The sequence below is a fragment of the Martes martes genome (assembly GCF_963455335.1).
Source record: "Martes martes genome assembly, chromosome: 12".
Classification (NCBI taxonomy): Eukaryota; Metazoa; Chordata; class Mammalia; order Carnivora; family Mustelidae; genus Martes; species Martes martes.
The window spans coordinates 58774545-58793852 of record NC_137900.1 but is presented as its reverse complement, the minus strand read 5'-3'; the positions used below and the strand labels follow the sequence as shown (position 1 = coordinate 58793852).

The 19308-nt window shown below is 38.1% G+C and overlaps 1 protein-coding gene across 1 annotated transcript in view; it reads right to left on the bottom strand.

The window, feature by feature from the left end:
• Positions 1–19308, bottom strand: part of UBE2R2 (ubiquitin conjugating enzyme E2 R2) — a 107852-nt gene that overhangs the window by 32901 nt on the left and 55643 nt on the right. Inside the window, exon 2 of the mRNA XM_080820541.1 lies at positions 4583–4669. Within this exon, the coding sequence (XP_080676667.1) occupies positions 4583–4669 (87 nt within the window). The remainder of the gene's footprint in view (positions 1–4582; positions 4670–19308) is intronic.

Below are 19308 nucleotides of genomic sequence, written 5' to 3'. Positions count from 1 at the left end.
CTTGACATTTATAACTTTCACAAACTTGGCAATGATAAAGGAAATGTTAAAACAATTAAGTTCACTCATATAACATTGCAGTATTTACTACTTTTGGGGCTGCAGTAATGTGTCCATGGATATATTTAACAAAACTGTAACTAAGCTGTAGTGATTTTTAAAACTTGACATTAATAAACTATTCTCTAACAACAGTCTTTACAATATTTATTTTTACTCATTCATTTACTCATACATTTATTTAGTAGGCTCTATGCCCAGTGTAGAGCCCAACAAGGGATTTGAACTTAAGACTCTGAGATCAAGATCTGAGCTGAGATCAAAGTCAAACACTCAACCGACTGAGCCACCCAGGTGCCCCTAATACATACACACACACACACACACACACACACACACACACACACGTATACATATATATATATAAATTTAGAAATTCTGTTTATTTGTCAGAGGGAGAGAGAGAGAGACAGTACGTACAAGCAGGGGAAGCTGCAGGCAGAGGGAGAAGCAGACTCCCAGATGAGCAAGGAGCCCAATGCGGGGCTCGACCACAGGACCCTGTGATCACAACCTGAGCCAAAGGCAGCAGCTTAACAGACTGAGCCACCCAGGAGTCCCCCCCTACAGTACTTATTTTTAATGCCCATGAAGTTAATATATCAAAAACTTTTTTTAAATAAAGATTTTATTTATTTATTAGAGAGAAACAAAGAGAGAGCACAAGCAGGGGGAGCAGAAGGCAGAGGGAGAAGCAGGCTCCCTGCTGAGCAGAGAGCCCGATGCAGGACATCCCAGGACCTTGGGATCATGACCTAAACCGAAGGCAGATGCTTAACCAGTTGAGCCACCCAGGAGCCCCTACCAAAAACTCTTTCATCAAGTCCCTTTTTCTGGAATTTGAGTAGTCTGCTTTTGTTTTTTGATTGGGTTGTTTCATTGTGCCCCCTCCCTGCAGTTCTATTATAAGTAACTCCACAGTAAACTTTTTGGTGATGAGAGCAATTTGACACTGAAGTCCACCATGTGTCCACCTTAAGTAGACAACACAGGTGGGTGAATAGAGAACCACCACCATGAATATCCCTTTGGCTAAAAAGCAAGAGCCCTATTCTCTAGAAGCACAAATACTGATATAGGCCCTCAAAAAGCTAAATTCTGGGGAACCTGGGTAGTGCAGCTGGTTAAGTGTCTGACTTTGAGGTTAGGCTCAGGTCATGACCTCAGGGTTGTGAAACTGAGCACCCCATCAGGTTCCATGATTAGCATGGACTCTACCTGAGATTCTCTCTCCCTCTCACTCTGCCCTTCCCACTCATGTGTGCTCTCTGTCTCTCTCAAATAAATAAATCTTTAAAAAAGAGTTCAAAAGATAAAAATAAAAAAGTTCAATTCTGATACCATTTCTAAATGTAGCCAAGATAACTTATGTGAGAAGAGTCTCATGACCACCAAGACTACATCAAATTAAATTCCTAACTGACTTACCACTTCTTTTAAAAGAAAATTTTTATAGCATGGAAAATAAATGTCTAGGGGTGCCTGGGTGGCTCAGTGGGTTAAAGCCTCTGCCTTTGGCTCAGGTCATGATCTCAGGGTCCTGGGATCGAGCCCCACATCAGGCTCTCTGCTCAGCAGGGAGCCTGCTTCCTCCTCTCTCTCTGCCTGCCTCTCTGCCTACTTGTGATCTCTGTCTGTCAAATAAATAAATGAAATCTTTAAAAAGAAAAGAAATGTCTATTTGTAAGATATGTATGCATTATTTTACCACCAAAAATATTTTTATGAATATGAAAAGTTTTTAAAAATAATGATCCAATGCTAAATATTAAAGAGACAGAACTAAACAGCCTACCTTAATAGTGTGAAAATAGTGGAAAGGTGAGTTCACCTACATTTTATTCCTTCACTTTTCAATTTCTTTCCTTGTTTTTTTGTTTCTTATATGAGAGGGGTTTGGGAATTAGATAACTTGAGATGGAAACAAGTGAATACACCACTTTAAGGTAAATTAGTTCTCAATAGCAAAACAAAAGCTTATTTTCTCACTTCTCTCTTGCTATCTAAAATCTATCTATAGGGGCACCTGGGTAGCTCAGTGGGTTAAAGCCTCTGCCTTCGGCTTGGATCGTGATCCCAGGGTCCTGGAATCAAGCCCCGCATCGGGCTCTCTGCTCAGCGGGGAGCCTGCTTCCCCCCTCTCTCTCTCTGCCTGCCTCTCTGCCTGCTTGTGATCTCTCGCTGTCAGATAAATTAATTTAAAAAAAACTTTAATAAAAAAAATGAAATAAAAATAAAATCTATCTATAACTAGGGGCGCCTAGGTGTCTCAGTGGGTTAAAGCCTCTGCCTTCGGCTCAGGTCATGATCCCAGGGTCCTGGGATCAAGCCCCGCATCGGGCTCTCTGCTCTGCAGGGAGCCTGCTTCCTCCTCTCTCTCTCTGCCTGCCTCTCTGCCTGTTTGTGATCTCTCTCTGTCAGATAAATAAATTAAAAAAAAAAAACTTTAATAAAAAAAATAAAATTAAAATAAAATCTATCTATAAATAGGGGTGCCTGGGTGTCTCAGTGGGTTTAAGGCCTCTGCCTTCGGTTCGGGTCATGATCCCAGGGTCCTGGGATCGAGCCCCGAGATGGGCTCTCTGCTCAGCAGGGAGCCTGCTTCCTCCTCTCTGCCTGCCTCTCTGCCTAACTTGTGATCTCTGTCAAATAAGTAAATAAAATCTTAAAAAAAAAAATCTATCTATAAATAAATAAAATATATATATACATATATATATTACATGGACAGACACACAAAAATATTTCTATGTGTATTGAACTCACTTTGAATTTATGAAACAGCAAATTGCTTCCATGTCTCTCTCCTATAATGGGTAACTTAGTTCTACAGAATAATATAAGGTATTTACTATTGTTTACTCATATTATGATTATGATTATGTCAAACACTAAAGATACTATAACAATATTCTGGGAGCTTATTTCTGGAAATGTAACCACATATCACCTTTTGAACACCAGTTTGTTCTGTTTAAAGAAGAAAAGAGGGGTGCCTGGGTGACTCAGTCAAACGTCTCATTCTTAATTTCAGTCAAGATCTCAGGGGTGGGGCGCCTGGGTGGCTCAGTGGGTTAAAGCCTCTGCCTTCGGCTCGGGTCATGATCCCAGGGTCCTGGGATCGAGCCCCACATCGGGCTCTCTGCTCGGCGGGGAGCCTGCTTCCTCCTCTCTCTCTCTCTGCCTGCCTCTCTGCCTACTTGTGATCTGTCAAATAAATAAATAAATAAAATCTTTAAAAAAAAAAATCTCAGGGTTGTCAAATTGAGCCCCACGTGGGGCTCCTCGGTGGCAAGGAGTCTGCTTAAGATTGTATGTCTCTCTCCCTCAACCCCTCCTGGCTTCTAAAAAAAAAAGTGGGGGTAGGTACCCAGGTGAGTCAGTCAGTTAAAGTGACTGACTTCTGATTTCAGCTCAGGTCATGATCACAGGGTTGGGGGACTGAGCCCTGTTTCAGGTTCCATACTCAGCTGAGTCTGTTGGGATTCTCTCTCTCCCTCTGCCACTTCCCGAACCACCCCCCCGCCCCCCGCCAAACACAGATTCTCTCTCTCTCAAATAAATAATAAATAAATAGAAAAGGGGGGGAAGTGAAGATAACACTTCAAAGAAAGAGCAAGTTGTGAAAAACACTAAGGCTGCTCCAGTGTGCTTATTTATATAGGATATATTCAGGACTCTAGAGAAAGTCTTCATTACTTGCATACAAGCGATTCAAAGACGATGTTGTTCTGTTTCTAGAGCAAAGGAGCTTCCCAATATACACCAGGCCAATAAAAGGGACTACATAACTAATGCTGCAAATTTTAAAAAGCAATTTTATGTTTGGGTCACAGTTTCAATAAAATGAAACCACCTCAGAGCCTTATTACAATGAAAAATATTACAGAACCGTAAAGGAGTGGACTCTAAGGATATTTTACAGGATCCTGACATAAGTATCCTGAGAAACAAAATGCATCATTCTACCATCCTTACAGATTAGCCCAAGGCTAAATACATTTCATCAACAAAACTAGAAATGATTCCCTCAGGCTTGTGAATTTGTCCAAGAGAAGAACCTCACCTTGGATTCATTCTCAAAGAGATTCTGAACTGTTCTGCAGCAATTCCTAAAAGTAGGCCAGTCCAAATGTAGTAGGATAAATTCCCCTAAAAAGCTTAATTTCTGATCATAGCAACAGGTGACCATTACTGCGATGCTAGAGGATAGGTACACAAATTAATTTGTATGACTTTATATACTAATTTTTTTTAAATGCAAGTCTTAACACATAGGCTTTATAATCTTAGCAATAAGGAACAAAGGTTTAAAACTGTATTGTTAAATATAACATACACTGGTGATATAAAACTACCCTCAATTTTGAACAATTAAACGAGAGATTACTAAAAGTGGGGAACCATGAATACTCCCTTGTGGCTACAGACTAACCACAGCATATGGAGATATAAAGGTTATTTTAAAGGACTGTATCTAAAAAGTAAACCTTCAGAGAAATTCACATCATATGTCTCTTACCTCATAAATGTTGGGGTGCCACATTTTGGTCAAGAATCTGAAGGTAGGTGGTGAATATGGGTAGTCAATAGGAAATTTAATATGCGCCTGAAAAGAGAAAAAATGAAATGCTAATAAATCAGACTACAGGTTTTTCATCTGCCTAATAATTCACCTTATTATATCCCAGTGAAACAAAACTCCTTTCTACAGAGTAGCTTCTTAGGATTAACAACTGCTCATATTTATTTTGTTAGCCCCAATGTCAGAGTTATTATTAGCACATTCTTAGAGCATCTCCTCAAATATTTATATGAGCTTATGTTAATCACCAAAATTCAAAAGCCATACAATTTTTAATTAAACTCATATGAATGAAAACAGTGTAGGTACAGGTGTGTCGCACTAATTTTACTGCACTTTATCACAAAAAATAATTAACACCACCTTATGGGGTACATAATACAGAACAAAGATAATTTTTAACTCACCTAACTACCACCCAGAAATAATAAATGCTACCATTTTTTTGATCATGCATTATCCTTCATTAACATAAATGTATTATTTGTTTCAGGGGTACAGACCTGTGATTAATCAGTCTTACACAATACATAGTGCTCACCTTAACACATACCCTCCCCCAATGTCCCTCACCCAACCACACCACCTCTCCCACCCTCCTCCCCTCCAGCAACCCTCAGTTTGTTTCCTGAGAGTCTCTTACGATTTGTCTCCCTCTGATTTTGTCTTGTTTCATTTTTTTCCCTCTCCTCGCCTATTATCCTCTGTCTTATTTCTCAAATTCCACATATCAGTGAGATCGTATGATTACTCTTTCTCTGAAATGCTACTATTTTGATACAGCTCCTTCCAGCAGGTTTTTTTTTTTTTTTGGTGTATAATGTTTATTCCCTTACAAAACTTATTTTCAAAAATTCCAATATACTGCATTTTATACTCTTCTCCTATCTATAATTATACATTTTCCTACAAAACGGTCTCTGAATACATAGCTGTTAGTGACTATGTTAACGTTCCACTGTATGAATATACAGACAAATCATTTAAAAAAACGATTTCTGTATTTTGAAACATTTAGGTTGTTTTCACTCTTTTGCTATTATAAATAACTGCAGTGACTGTCCTTGGCAGTATCCCATACTTCAAATACGAAAAACCCAAAAAGATCCTCATCTAACAGTATACTAGAAGAGCCTGCAGAAGAGACAGAAAGGACAAGCTAAGAGTAAATAAGTTAAAACCAACATGGCATGTCATGACACTTAAAATTTCTTTCTTCAATAAAAGCAATGAGAAAATTGGCAAGAATTTTAAGAATGAATTTTCAGAATGTAGAAAATAACGAAAGGTTTGTAGGAATTCGAAGAGCATCTATTTAAGAAAAAGAGCTGACCCTCAATAAGAACAGTGAAAATTGTGGTGTTTTTACTTGCCCTACTCCCGTGCCGGCCCTCCAGAGCTATGGTAACCTTAAAACTAACAAACCACGGGGCGCCTGGGTGGCTCAGCGGGTTAAAGCCTCTGCCTTCGGCTCAGGTCATGATCCCAGGGTCCTGGGATGGAGCCCCGCATTGCGCTCTCTGCTCAGCAGGGAGCCTGCTTCCTCCTCTCTCTCTGCCTGCCTCTCTGCCTACTTGTGATTTCTGTCAAATAAATAAATAAAATCTTTAAGAAAAAAAAAAACAAAACTAACAAATCACCTTCAAAGTGAAGAGCCACAATGTGCTGAAATTTCTTCAAAGCCTTAATCTCCAAGAATTGTCACTTATCTGACCTTTTGAATGGTTCTCTAGAAAAATTCACTTGCAAGGTTGTCTATATTTGACCTGATCTGTAGCTTGGACGGCGTGAAAATAATTTTCCTTGGGTGTGTTTGTTGACAACAATGATAGACAAATAACTGAACTTCAAAGCTGCCTGTTAGGTTGAACAATAGACTAACCAAAAAATTTAATAAGGGCTTTGAAAAACTCTAACAAATTCCTAAGAATCTAGAAGACCTGGCTCATGTGCAGTGTTATGCATATGCCCAGGATATATACATGCTCAGGAAAGTAATGAGAATTCATTAGAAGGTCCAAAACTAGTATCTTTGGCTGAACCTGAAGGATCTGCACAAGGAGGAACTAAAGGCTAAGGCAGAGTTCAAAACTGCCTAGGTGAGTGTGAAGGCATGCTTCAACATGCACACACAGCTGCTCTACAATGTCCAGGGAACTTGCTGGTTCCAGGAAATCAAATCAAACTAAGGAAATCGCTGTTCAATCATTAGCTCATTGCTTAGCTAACCAAGTGGAAACTTTACTGGCCAAACAAGAATATAGACAAAACAGAATCAGGTCAGAAAACTAATTAAGCAAGGAAACAGTAACAATAAACAGCAACAAAAAAAATTCTGTTGCCTCATTTTATTACTCAAATATCTATCTAGTTTTCAACACACTACTATAGAACATGGGAGAGAAAAAAAAAAACCACCTTACAAACTATGGCCCCTACACAGGGTAAAAAAACCAATCAACAGAAACTGGAAGCCCACTGCTCCCTCTCCCACTGCCCTTGCTTATGTTCCCTCTCCCCTTGTGTCTCTGTCAAATAAATAAATGAAAATCTTAAAAAAAAAAAAAAGAAAGAAAGAAAGAAAAGAAAAAAGAAAAAGAAACTGGAAGCCCAGATACTGAATTTACCAGAGAAGCCCTTAAATCAGCTGAATGTTTTAAAGAATTAAAAGAAACCATGGCTAAAGAACTAAGGAAAGTATGAGAAAAAAGATATTTCAGCACACTGCGAAAATCAATAAAGAAAAATTACAAAAATTAAACTGAACAGTTTTCTGAGGAAAAATACAAATATGATTTTGTGGGGTGCAAGAGTACAATAACAACAACAAAAAGCTAGATGGGCTGAACAGTAGCTCTGAATAAGATGAAAAAAGAATCTGTGAAACTGAAGGTAGGTCAATTTAGATTACTCCATCAAAAGAAATAAAAACTGACTCAGAAACCAATATATGCATTACTGGGAATCCCAGAAAGAGAGGAAACAAATGTACCCCCCAAAAATCTGACAAAATAATGACCCCAAACATCCAAATTTAATGAAAGACATTAAGCCTCATAAACAAGAAGTTCAACAATTGCCAGTAGACTAAACTCAAAGAGATCCACATCTATATGTATCATAAACAAACTGCTGAAAACCAAAGACTATCTTGAAAGCAGCAAGCGACATAACCAATCATGCACAAGGTATCCTCAATAAGACAGATAACTTCTGATCAGAAGCCAGAAAACAGTGCTGAAAGAACAAAATTTATCAACCAAAATTTCCATATCCAGTAAAACTATTCCTCAAAAAATGAAGGTGAATTAAGACATTACTAGACAAATGAAAACTAAGAACTCATAATTAGCATACATTATAAATATTTTTGGTTTATAACTTTTTCTCTGATTTAAAAGACAATTACATATTATAATAATTATAAATCTGCTGATGGGCACATAATATATCAAGCTATAATTTGTGTGGCTAAAGGGAAGGGAGCAGATCAAAGAAGCAAAATTTTCAAATTTTTATTTTTTAATTCCAGTATAATTAACATACATGTTATATTAGTTTCAGATGTATAACACAGTGATTCAACAATTCTATGTATTACAGTGTTCATCACAAGAAGTATACTCTTAATTCCCTTCACCTTATTTCACCCAATCATGCCCACCTCAGGTAACCACCAGTTTGTTCTCTATATTTAAAAGCCTACTTTGTTTCTTAAATTCCACATATGAGTTAAATCACATGGTATTTGTCTTTCTTTGACTTATCTCACTTAGCAGTATACCCTCTAGATCAATCCATGTTGTTACAAATGGCAAGTTTCATTCTTTCTTATGGTTAAGTAATATTCCATTGTGTGTGCGCACATGTGTGCTCATGTGTATGTATACACCCACCCCCCACATTCTTTTTTTGTGCACATGTATATGTATATACACACATTCTCTCTCTTTTTAAAAGATTTTTATTTATTTCTTTGGAAGAGAGAGAGAGAGCACGCTGGAGAGAAAAGCAGAGGGAGGAAGAAGCAGGCTCCCTGCTGAGCAGGGAGGACCCTGGGATCCTGACCTGAGCCAAAGGCAGATGCTTAACTTACTGAGCCACCCAAGCACCACACCCCATACTCTCTAATATCCATTCATCTTGGATGGACACATGGGTTGCTTCCACATATGGCTACTGTAAATAATACTGCAATAAACCCAGGGGTACATGTTTTTTTCTGAGTTTCTCATAGTCTTTGGGTAAATACCCAGTGGTGGAATTACAGATCATATGGTGATAAAATAGAATATATTTGGGGCACCTGGGCAGCTCAGTCGTTAATCATCTGCCTTTGGCTCAGGTCATGATCTGAGGATCCTGGGATCAAACCCCATATCTAGTTCCCTGCTCAGCAAGAAGCGGGCTTCTCCTTCTCTCACTCCTCCTGCTTGTGTTCCCTCACTCACTGTATCTCTCTCTGTCAAACAAATAAATCTTAAAGAAAAAAAAAAAAAGATTTTTTTATTTATTTGACAGAGAGAGAGAGCACAAGCAGGGGGAGAGGGAGAAGTAGGGCAGAGATGTAGGGCTCAATCCCAGGACCTTGAGACCATGACCTGAGCCAAAAGGCAGACAGAGGCCTAACCAACTGAGCCACCCAGGTGCCCCATTTTTAATTTTTTAAGGAACCTCCATAGTGTTTTCCACAGTGGCTGCACCAGTTTGCATTCCCATCAACAGTGCACAAAGATTCCTTTTTCTCTATAACCTCTCCAACCCTTGTTCTTTCTTGTGTTTTTGATTTTAGTCATTTTGACAGGGGTGAGGTGATATCTCATTGTGGTTTTGGTTTGCATTTCCCTAATGATTAGTGATGCTGAACATCTTTTCATGTTCTGTTGGCCAACTTTAAGTCTAGAAGCAAAATTTTTGTATACTATTGAAATTAAGATGGTATTAAGTGATCTACTATAGTTACAAGATGTTGATTATAGTCCCCAGGACAATCATGAGAAAATAACTCAAAAACTAAATACCCCTTCATGATTTAAAACACCCAAAAAGGGAATACAAGGTAAATTCCTCAATTTGATGAAGAACATTGATTTTAAAAACCCTAACTAATACACTTAACAGTGAAAGACTGAATGCTTTTCTCCTAATTTCAGTAACAAGACATGGATGTCTGTTCTCTTCTGTACTTCTGTTCAAAACTACACTGAAGATATTAAGACAACTGAGCAAGGGAATGAAACAAAAGGCATCTTGGTTGGAAAGAAAGTAAAGTTATATGTATTTGCAGATGATGTGATCTTGTATATAAAATATTCAAACAAATCCACTCAAAGTTATTAGAACAAGTTAACAAGTTCAGCAAGGTTACAAGATAAAAGATCAATAGATCAGTATCAATTATATTTCTATATGGTAGCATTTAAATAAACTGAAAAGAAATGAAGAAAATACTATATACAATAGCATCAAAAACAATACTTTAAAAAAATTTAACGAAAGTGGCACAAAACCTATACTCTGTAAAACAAAACACTGTTGAAAGAAATTAAAGACCCAAACAAATGGAAAGAGACTGCGTATTCATGGATTGCAAGACTTAATACTATTAAGACAGCAATCCTCCCCAAACTGATCTTCAGATTCAACATGATTTAATGGAAATTCCAGTTTCCTTCCTTATAGAAATGGAAAAGCTGGTACTAAAATTCATGTAAGGTGGTAATTCAGGGGACCCAGAATAGTCCAGTCTTGAAAAAGAACAAATTTGGACAAGAAGAAAAAAGAGGAAGAGACTGAAAAACTCTTGTGGTAAGTTCACAATCCAGAGGCAAAGGCTCACGGAAAGACTAAGCCCTAAACACAGGAGTAGAGAATGCTCTCCTCTCCCCTAACACCTTACCACCGTATTACTAAGACCTATTTACAGGGGCGCCTGGGTGGCTCAGTGGGTTGAGGCCTCTGCCTTCGGCTCAGGTCATGATCTCAGGGTCCTGGAATGGAGCCCCGCATCGGGCTCTCTGCTCAGTGGGGAGCCTGCTTCCCCTCCTCTCTCTCTGCCTGCCCATCTGCCTACTTGTGATCTCTCTCTCTGTCAAATAAATAAATAAAATCTTTTTAAAAATGCTAAAAAAAAAAAAAAAGACCTATTTACAGAGTTCCTTATATCTGGGTATATCATATCCAGCTATCAAAAAAATAAAAAAAAAATCACAAGGCATACAAGAAAGAGATATAAGAAATAAATAGAATAATCATCACAACAAAAAATATGGCACATATTTTGGAATTATCAGACTGGGAATTTAAAACTCTGATTAATATTCTAAGGATTTTAATGAATTAGGTAGGTAGCATACAAAAACAGCCAATGTAAGCAGAGAGTTGGAAGTCCTAAGAAAGAACTAAAGAGAAATGCTAGAGATTAAAAAACACTGTAACAAAAATGAAGAATGCCTCTGATGAGCTTATTAAGACAGGACACAGCTGAGGAAAGAATCTCTGGGCTAGAGGTTATATCAAAAGAATTCATGAAAACTGAAAAGCAGAGAGATCAAAGACTGAAAAAACCAGAATATCCAAGGACTGTGGGACAACTACAAAAAGGTGTAACATACATGAAATAGGAATATGAGAAGGAACAATAGACACACACCATAAAGAAAATGAAAAAAAAAAAAAAACCCACCCACAGAATGAGAAAAAATATGTTCAAATTATTTTTCTGGTAAGGGATACATATCTGGAATATGCAAGGAATGTTTATAATTAGAGGCACCTGGGTGGCACAGTCAGCTAAGCATCCGACTCTTGATTTCGGCTCAGGTCACGATCTCAGGCTCATGGGATTGAGACTTGCATCTGGCTGTGCGCTCAACCAGGGTCCACTTGGGACTCTTTCTCCTTCTGCCCCCCCCCCACCCCCGCAACCCGGCCCCGCACTGGCTCACTCTCTCTCTTTAAAAATCTTTAAATTAGAGGCACCTGGGTAGCTTAGTCATTAAGCATCTACCTTCCGCTCAAGTCATGATCCCAGGGTCTGGGATCAAGTCCTGCATCAGGCTCCCTGCTCAGCGGAAAGCCTATCTCTCCCAATCCCACTCCCCCTGCTGCGTTCCCTCTCTTACTCTCTCTCTCTTTCTCTAATAAATAAATAAATCCTTTTTAAAAAAATTTTTTAAATTTAAAGAAAAAGAATGCTTACAACTAAACAATAAGGAGGAATACAGGTATCCTCTGCTTTTCCAGAAGTTCAGATCACACCACTTTTCTTTCATAAAAGAACATTAGTATCTGTTTTCACTAACAGAAAAAAAAAATGTATTGAAGAGGATTTTCACTTCTGTGAAAGAAACACAAAAAGTGAAAATGGAATTCAATGTTTGTTTTGCAGCAAGCTGTTAATAGAAGCAGCGTACAATACACCCTGAGCAACAAATGTAGCACTGCCAAACTCCTTCGGCAACTCACTGCCATAGCTTTGAACTGTGTCTGTGAGCATCTGAGCTTTACCTGGATTTATTTTGTATATCTGTTAGCAAGATAATGCCCTAAGGTATTAGAAAAGCCTAACAAAAAAAAAAAAAAAAAAAAGAAAAGCCTAACAAGTTATGTTTTGGGTTGAGGAACACTCAAATTTTTTATAAGCCACTTTGGCTTATAAAGTTTTTTTTTTTTAAGATTTTATTTATTATTTGACAGAGAGTACAAGCAGGGGAGCAGCAGAGGGAGAGGGGGAAGCAGGGTCCCCTCTGAGTAGGGAAGCCTGATGTGGAGCTTGATCCCAGGACCCTGAGATCATGACCTGAGCTGAAGGCAGATGCTTAAGTGACTGAGCCACCTAGGCACCCCTTATAAAAGTTTTCATAGGAACACTCTACTTTCAAAGAACAAAGGGAACCTGTAACTCAATCGGGGGGGGGGGGGGGGGGGAAACGGGCAAAGCATGTGAATAAACATTTCCCAGAAAAGATAAACAAATGGCCAATAAGCACAAGAAAAGATGCTCAACATCATTAGCCTCGGGGAAATGCATATCAAAAGCATAATGAGATACCACTTCAAATCCACTAGGATAGCAAAAACAGTTCTAAGAGGGAAGTTTAGAGCAATACAGACTTATCCCAAGAAATGAGAAAAATTTCAAATAATCTAAACTTCCACCTAAAGGAACTAGAAACAGAAGAATAAACAAACCCGAGGTTGGTAAAAGGAAGGAAATAATAAAGATCAGAGTGCAAGTAAGTAAAATACAGACTAAAAAACAATAAAAAAGACCAATGAAACTAAGAGCTTATTCTTTGAAAAGATGAACACAATTGATAAACCTCTAGCCAGATTCATCAAAAAGAGAAAAAGCACAAATAAATTCGGAAATGAAAGGGAAGTTATAACCAATACCACAGAAAGCCAATCTTAAGAGACTACTATAAATAGTTATATGCCAACAAACTGGGTAACCTAAAAGGAATGGATAAATTCCTAGAAACATACAATCTTCCAAAACTGAATCAGGAAGAAATAGAAAATCTGAACAGGGGCGTATGGGTGGCTCAGTTGTTATTAAGTGGCAACCTTCGGCTCAGGTCATGATCCCAGGGTCCTGGGATTGAGCCCTGCATTGGGCTCCCTGCTTGATGGGGAGCCTGCTCCTCCCTCTGCCTGCTGCTTCCTCTACTTGTGCTCTCTGTCTCTGTCAAATAAATAAGTAAAATCTTTTAAAGAAAGAAAAAATGTGAACAGACCAATTACTAGTAATGAAACTGAATCAGTTATCAAAAAATAAATGTCTGGGACCAGGTGGATTCACAGGCAAATTCTACCAAACATTTTAGAGTTAATACCTACTCTCTTCAAACTATTCCAAAAATAGAAGGAAAGCTTCCAAATACATTCTACAAGGCCAGAATTATCCCGATACCAAAATCAGACAGAGACGGCACAAAAAAAAAGAGAAAATTATAGGTCAATATGACAAACATAGATGCAAACACCTGCAATAAAATGTTAGCAAAGTAAGTTCCAACAATACATTGAAAGGATCTTATACACCATGATCAATGTGGATTCATTCGGGGGATGCAAGGATGGTTAAATATCTGCAAATCAAGCAACAAGGATACACATTAACGAAATGAAGGACAAATGATATATTCATTTCAAAAGATGCAGAAAAAGCATTTCATAAAATTCAACACCCATTTATGATAAAAACTCTTAACCAAGTGAGTAGAGAGAGAACACATCACAACATAATAAAGGCCATATGTAACAAAGCCACAGGTAACATCATAGTTAATCCTGAAAAGCTGGAAACTTTTCCTCTAGGATGAGAAACAAGAAAAGAATGCCCACTCTTGACACTTTTATTCAACATAGTATTGGAGGTTGTACCCACATCAATAGGAAAGGAAAAGGGAAAAGAGAGACACGCCTGGCTCGGGTCATAATCCCAGGGTCCTGGGATCAAATCCCACATTGGGCTTCTTGCTCAGAGGGGAGCCTGCTTCTTCCTCCACCTGCCGCTACCCCTGCTTGTTCTCGTGCTCGCTCACTCTCTCTCTCTCTCTCTGTGACAAATAAGTAAAATCTTAAAAAAAAAAAAGAAAGAAAGAGAGAGAGAGGGACAAAGGGAAAGAGGGGGGAGGGAAGGATAAAGGGAGTAAGGGGAGGACATCCAAATTGGAAAAGAATAAGTAAAATTGTCATTATTTGCAGATAACATGATACCACATACAGAACACCCTAAAGACTCCACCAAAAAAACCTATCAGAATCAATTCAGTAAAGTTGCAATATAAAATTAATATACACAAATCAGTTACAGTTCTGTATGCTAATGAACTGTCAGAAAAGAAACTAAGAAAATGGAAAACCATTCCATGCTCATGGATTGGAAGAATGAATATTGTTATCTGCTACATAGAGCAATCTATACATTCAATGTAATCCCTATCAAAATACCATCAACTTTTTTCTCACAGCAGTGGAACAAATAATCCTAAAATTTGTATGGAACCAGAAAAGACCCCAAATGGCCAAAGGAATGTTGAAAAAGAAAACCAAAGCCGTGGCATCACAATCACAGATTTTAAACCCTATTACAAAGTTGTAATCAAGACAGTATGGTAGTGGCACAAAAACAGACACAAAGATCACTGGAACAGAACAGAGAACCCAGAAATGGACCCTCAACTCTATGGTCAACTATTCTTTGACAAAGCTAGAAAGAATATCCAATGTTGGGGGGAGTCTCTTCAACAAATGGGTGCTGGGAAAATTGGACAGCCACATGCAGAGGAATGAAGCTGGACCATTTCCTTACACCATACACAAAACAGATTCAAAATGGATGAAAGACCTAAATGTGAGACAGGAAGCCATCAAAATCCTTGAGAACAGAGGAAGCAACCTCTTCAACCTCGGATGCAATTTCTTGCTAGACACGTCTCCAAAGGCAAGGGAAACAAAGGCAAAATGAACTATTGAGATTTTGGCAAGTTAAAAGCTTTTGCACAGCAAAGGAAACTCAACAAAACCAAAAGGAGAAGATACTGGAAACTGACACATTTGATAAAGGGTTAGTATCCAAAATCTATCAAGAACTTATCAAACTCAACACCCAAAGAACAAATAATCCGGTTAAGAAATGAGCAGAAGACATGAACAGACATTGCTGTAAAGACATCCAGATGGCCAACAGACACATGAAAAAATGCTCAACATCAGTCGGCATCAGGGAATACAAACCAAAGCCACGATGGGATACCACCTCACCCAGTCAGAATGGCTAAAATTAACAAGTCAGGAAACAATAGATATTGGTGAGGATGTAGAGAAAGAGGAACCCTCTTACAGTGTTGGTGGGAACACAAGCTAGTACAGCCACTCTGGAGAACAGTATGGAGGTTCCTCAAAAGGATGACAATAGAGCTACCTTACGACTCAGCAATTACACTATTTGGTATTTATCCCAAAGATACAAATGTAGTGATCCGAAGGGGCATGTGCACCCCAATGTTCACATCAGCAATGTCCACAATAGCCAAACTACAGAAAGAGCCCAGATGTCCATCGACAGCTAAATGGATAAGAAAGATGTGGGGGGTTTGTATGTGTGTGTGTGTATACACACATACAATGGAATACTACTCAGCCATCAAAGATACGACATGGAAAAATTAAAAAAAAAAAAAAACAAAAACACGACATGGATAGAATTAGAGGGTGTTATGCTAAGCAAAATAAGCCAATCAGAGAAAGACAATTATCACAGATCTCGCTGATATGTGGAATTCAGAAAACAAAACAGAGGATCATAGGTGAAGAGATGAAAAAAATAAAAGACCAAATCAGAGGGAGACAAACTGTAAGAGACTCTTAACCACAGGAAACAAACTGAGGGTTGCTGGAGGGGAGAAGAGTGGGAGGGATGGGGTAACTGGGTGATGGGACAGTGAGGAGGGCAAGCAATGTAAAGAGCACTGGGTATTATATAGACTGATGAATCACTGACCTCTATCTCTGAAACAAATAATACATTATATGTTAATTGAATTTAAATAAAAAATTTTTTTAAAAAAGGAAACCAAGAAAAACAATCCTATTCACAACTGTATCAAAAAGAATAAAATACCTAGGAATAAATTTAACCAAGGAGGTGAAAGACCTGTACTCTGAAAACTATAAGAAAAACACTGATGAAAGAAACTGGAGAGGACACAAACAAATGGAAATATATACGGTGCTCATGGAAGAATACAGTTAAAACGTCCATAGTCCCAAAGCAATCTACAGATTCAATCCAATTCTTATCAAAGTACCAATGGCACTTTTGACAGAATTAGAATAATCTGAAAATTTCTATGAAACCACAAAAGACCCTGAATAGCCCAAGCCATCTTGAGAAAGAAGAACAAAGCCAGAAGCATCACATACTCCCTAATTTCAAACTACACTAAAAGGTACAGTAACCAAAATAGTATGGTACTAACACAAGTGCAGACACACAAACCATTAGAACAGAACAACTGAGAAATAAACTCACACTTATATGGTGTATAAGTGTTTAAGGTTAAATTATAAACTTAACTTACACGGTTAATTAATCTTTGACAAGACAAGAATATACAATGAGGAACAGTCTCTTCAATAAATGGTGCTGGCAAAACTGGACAACTACATGCAAAAGTATGAAATTACCACCTTATTTTACCATATTACAAAAAAACCTCAAAGAGAATAAAAAGTTAAATGTTTTTAAGAATGGAAACCTAATGTGCTATGGTGAAGTGCTGTGAAGTGTGTAAGCCTGACAATTCACAGACCTGTACCCCTGGGGCTAATAATACATTATATGTTAATAAAAAATAAAAATTTTTTAAAAAAAGAATGGAAACCTAAAACTCCTAAAAGTTCTAGAAAACATAGGCAGTAAACTCTTATACATCTCTGTCTGAGCAATATTTGGGGGGGGGGGAGATTGATCTTCTCAGGAAAGGAAAACAAAAGCAAAAATAAGCAAATGGGGCTACACCAAACCAAAAAGCTTTTACAGGGGCGCCTGGGTGGCTCAGTGGGTTAAGCCTCTGCCTTCGGCTCAGGTCATGATCCCAGGGTCCTGGGATTGAGCCCCCCATCGGGCTCTCTGCTCAGCGGGAAGCCTGCTTCCTCCTCTCTCTCTGCCTGCCTCTCTGCCTACTTGTAATCTCTATCAAATAAATAAATAAAATCTTTAAAAAAAAAAACTTTAAAAAATAAAAAGCTTTTACATAGTGAAAGAAACAAAACAAATAGGTAACCTACTAAACAGAAGAAGGTATTTGCAAGTGGTATAAAAGGGTAATACCCAAAATAAAGAACTCACACAACTCATTATCAAAAAAAGCAAACAATCCAATTAAAAACTGGGCAGAGGACCGGAACACACATTTCTCCAAAGATACAGATGGCCAGCAGACACATGAAGAGTCAACATCACTAATCATCAGGAAAATGCAAATCAAGCCCACAAAGAGATTATCACCTCATACCTTCAGACTGACCAACATCAAAAAGAAAAATAACAAGTGTTGGTAAGGATATGGAGAAAAGGGAACCCTTGGCCACTCTTGGTGGAATGCAAAATGGTGCAGCCACTATGGAAAACAGTATGAAGGTCCCTCAAAAAATTAAAAATAGGGGTGCCTGGGTGGCTCAGTGGTTAAAGCCTCTGCCTTTGGCTTGGGTCGTGATCCCAGGGTCCTGGGATCGAGCCCCGCATCAGGCTTTCTGCTCAGGAGGGAGCCCGCTTCCCCCCCCCGCCTACCTCTCTGCCTACTTGTGATCTCTGTCAAATAAATAAATAAAATCTTTAAAAAAAATTAAAAATAGAACTACTCTATGATCAAGCAATCCCACTTCTGGGTATTTATCTGAAGAAAATGAAAATACTAATTCAAAAATGTATATGCACACCCATGTTCACTGCAGCATTATTTACAAAAGCCAAGATACAGAAGCAACTTAAGTGTCTTTAGACAGATGAATGGATAAAGAAGATGTGGTACATAAATATACAATGAAGAATTACTCAACTATAAAAAAGGGAACAAAATCTTGCCATTTGCAACAACATGGACAATACCTAAAAGGTATTATGTTAAGTGAAATAAGTCGGGCAAAGAAAGGCAATTACTGAATTATTTCACTTACATGTGCAATCTAAAAAACAAAAGAGAGACAGAAACAGATTCATAAAGAAAAAGAACAATCTAGTCGTTGTCAGAGGGGAAGGAGGCAGCAGACAACAGAGGGGAAATGGATTAAAAGGAACAAATCTCCAGTTTAAAATAAGAAAGACAGGGACACCAGGGTGGCTCAGTCATTAAGTGTCTGCCTTCGGGTCAGGTTATGATCCCAGGGTCCTGGGATCAAGCCCCCCATAGGACTCCCTGCTCAGCGGGAAGCCTGCTTCTCCCTCTCCCACTCCCCTGCTTGTATTCCGTCTCTCGCTGTGTCTCTCGAGATCTCTCTCTCTGTCAAGTGAGTAAATAAAATCTTAAATAAATAAGACTTGGGGGTACAATGTACAACATAGGGAATACAGTTAATAATACTGTAACACTTTTGTACAGTTTAACAGATGGTAGCTGGATTTACTGTGGTTATCACTTTGTAATGTATATAGATGTTGAATCCCTACCTTGTACAGATGAAACTAATACAATATTGTAGTCAATGATACTTCAATAATAATTTAAAATAAAAGGTGAATGCCCTCAATTCAATGATGTAAACTTCTGCTTAACAAAATTTAGAAAACTAAGAAATTAAACCAAATGTTAGCAGAAAAAAACTGAATTAAGATAAAAGTGGAACTCATTGGAACTGAAAAACATGAAAACAACCAGAGACATTAATAGAACCAGAAGCTAGATCTCTGAAATCTGAAAGGTCAAGAAAACTGACAAATCCCTAGCCAAACCAATAAAAAATAGAGTGTATAAATACAAGTATTAAGACCAGAACAGGTGACAGCACTACTAATCCTACCAATATTAAAAGAATGATGAGAAAATATTATATATAACTTTATGCTCACAAAATTCAACAAATTCTATGAAATAGACAAATAATTGAAAAACACAAAGTACCAAACCTACTTAAGATGAAATATATAACCTGAA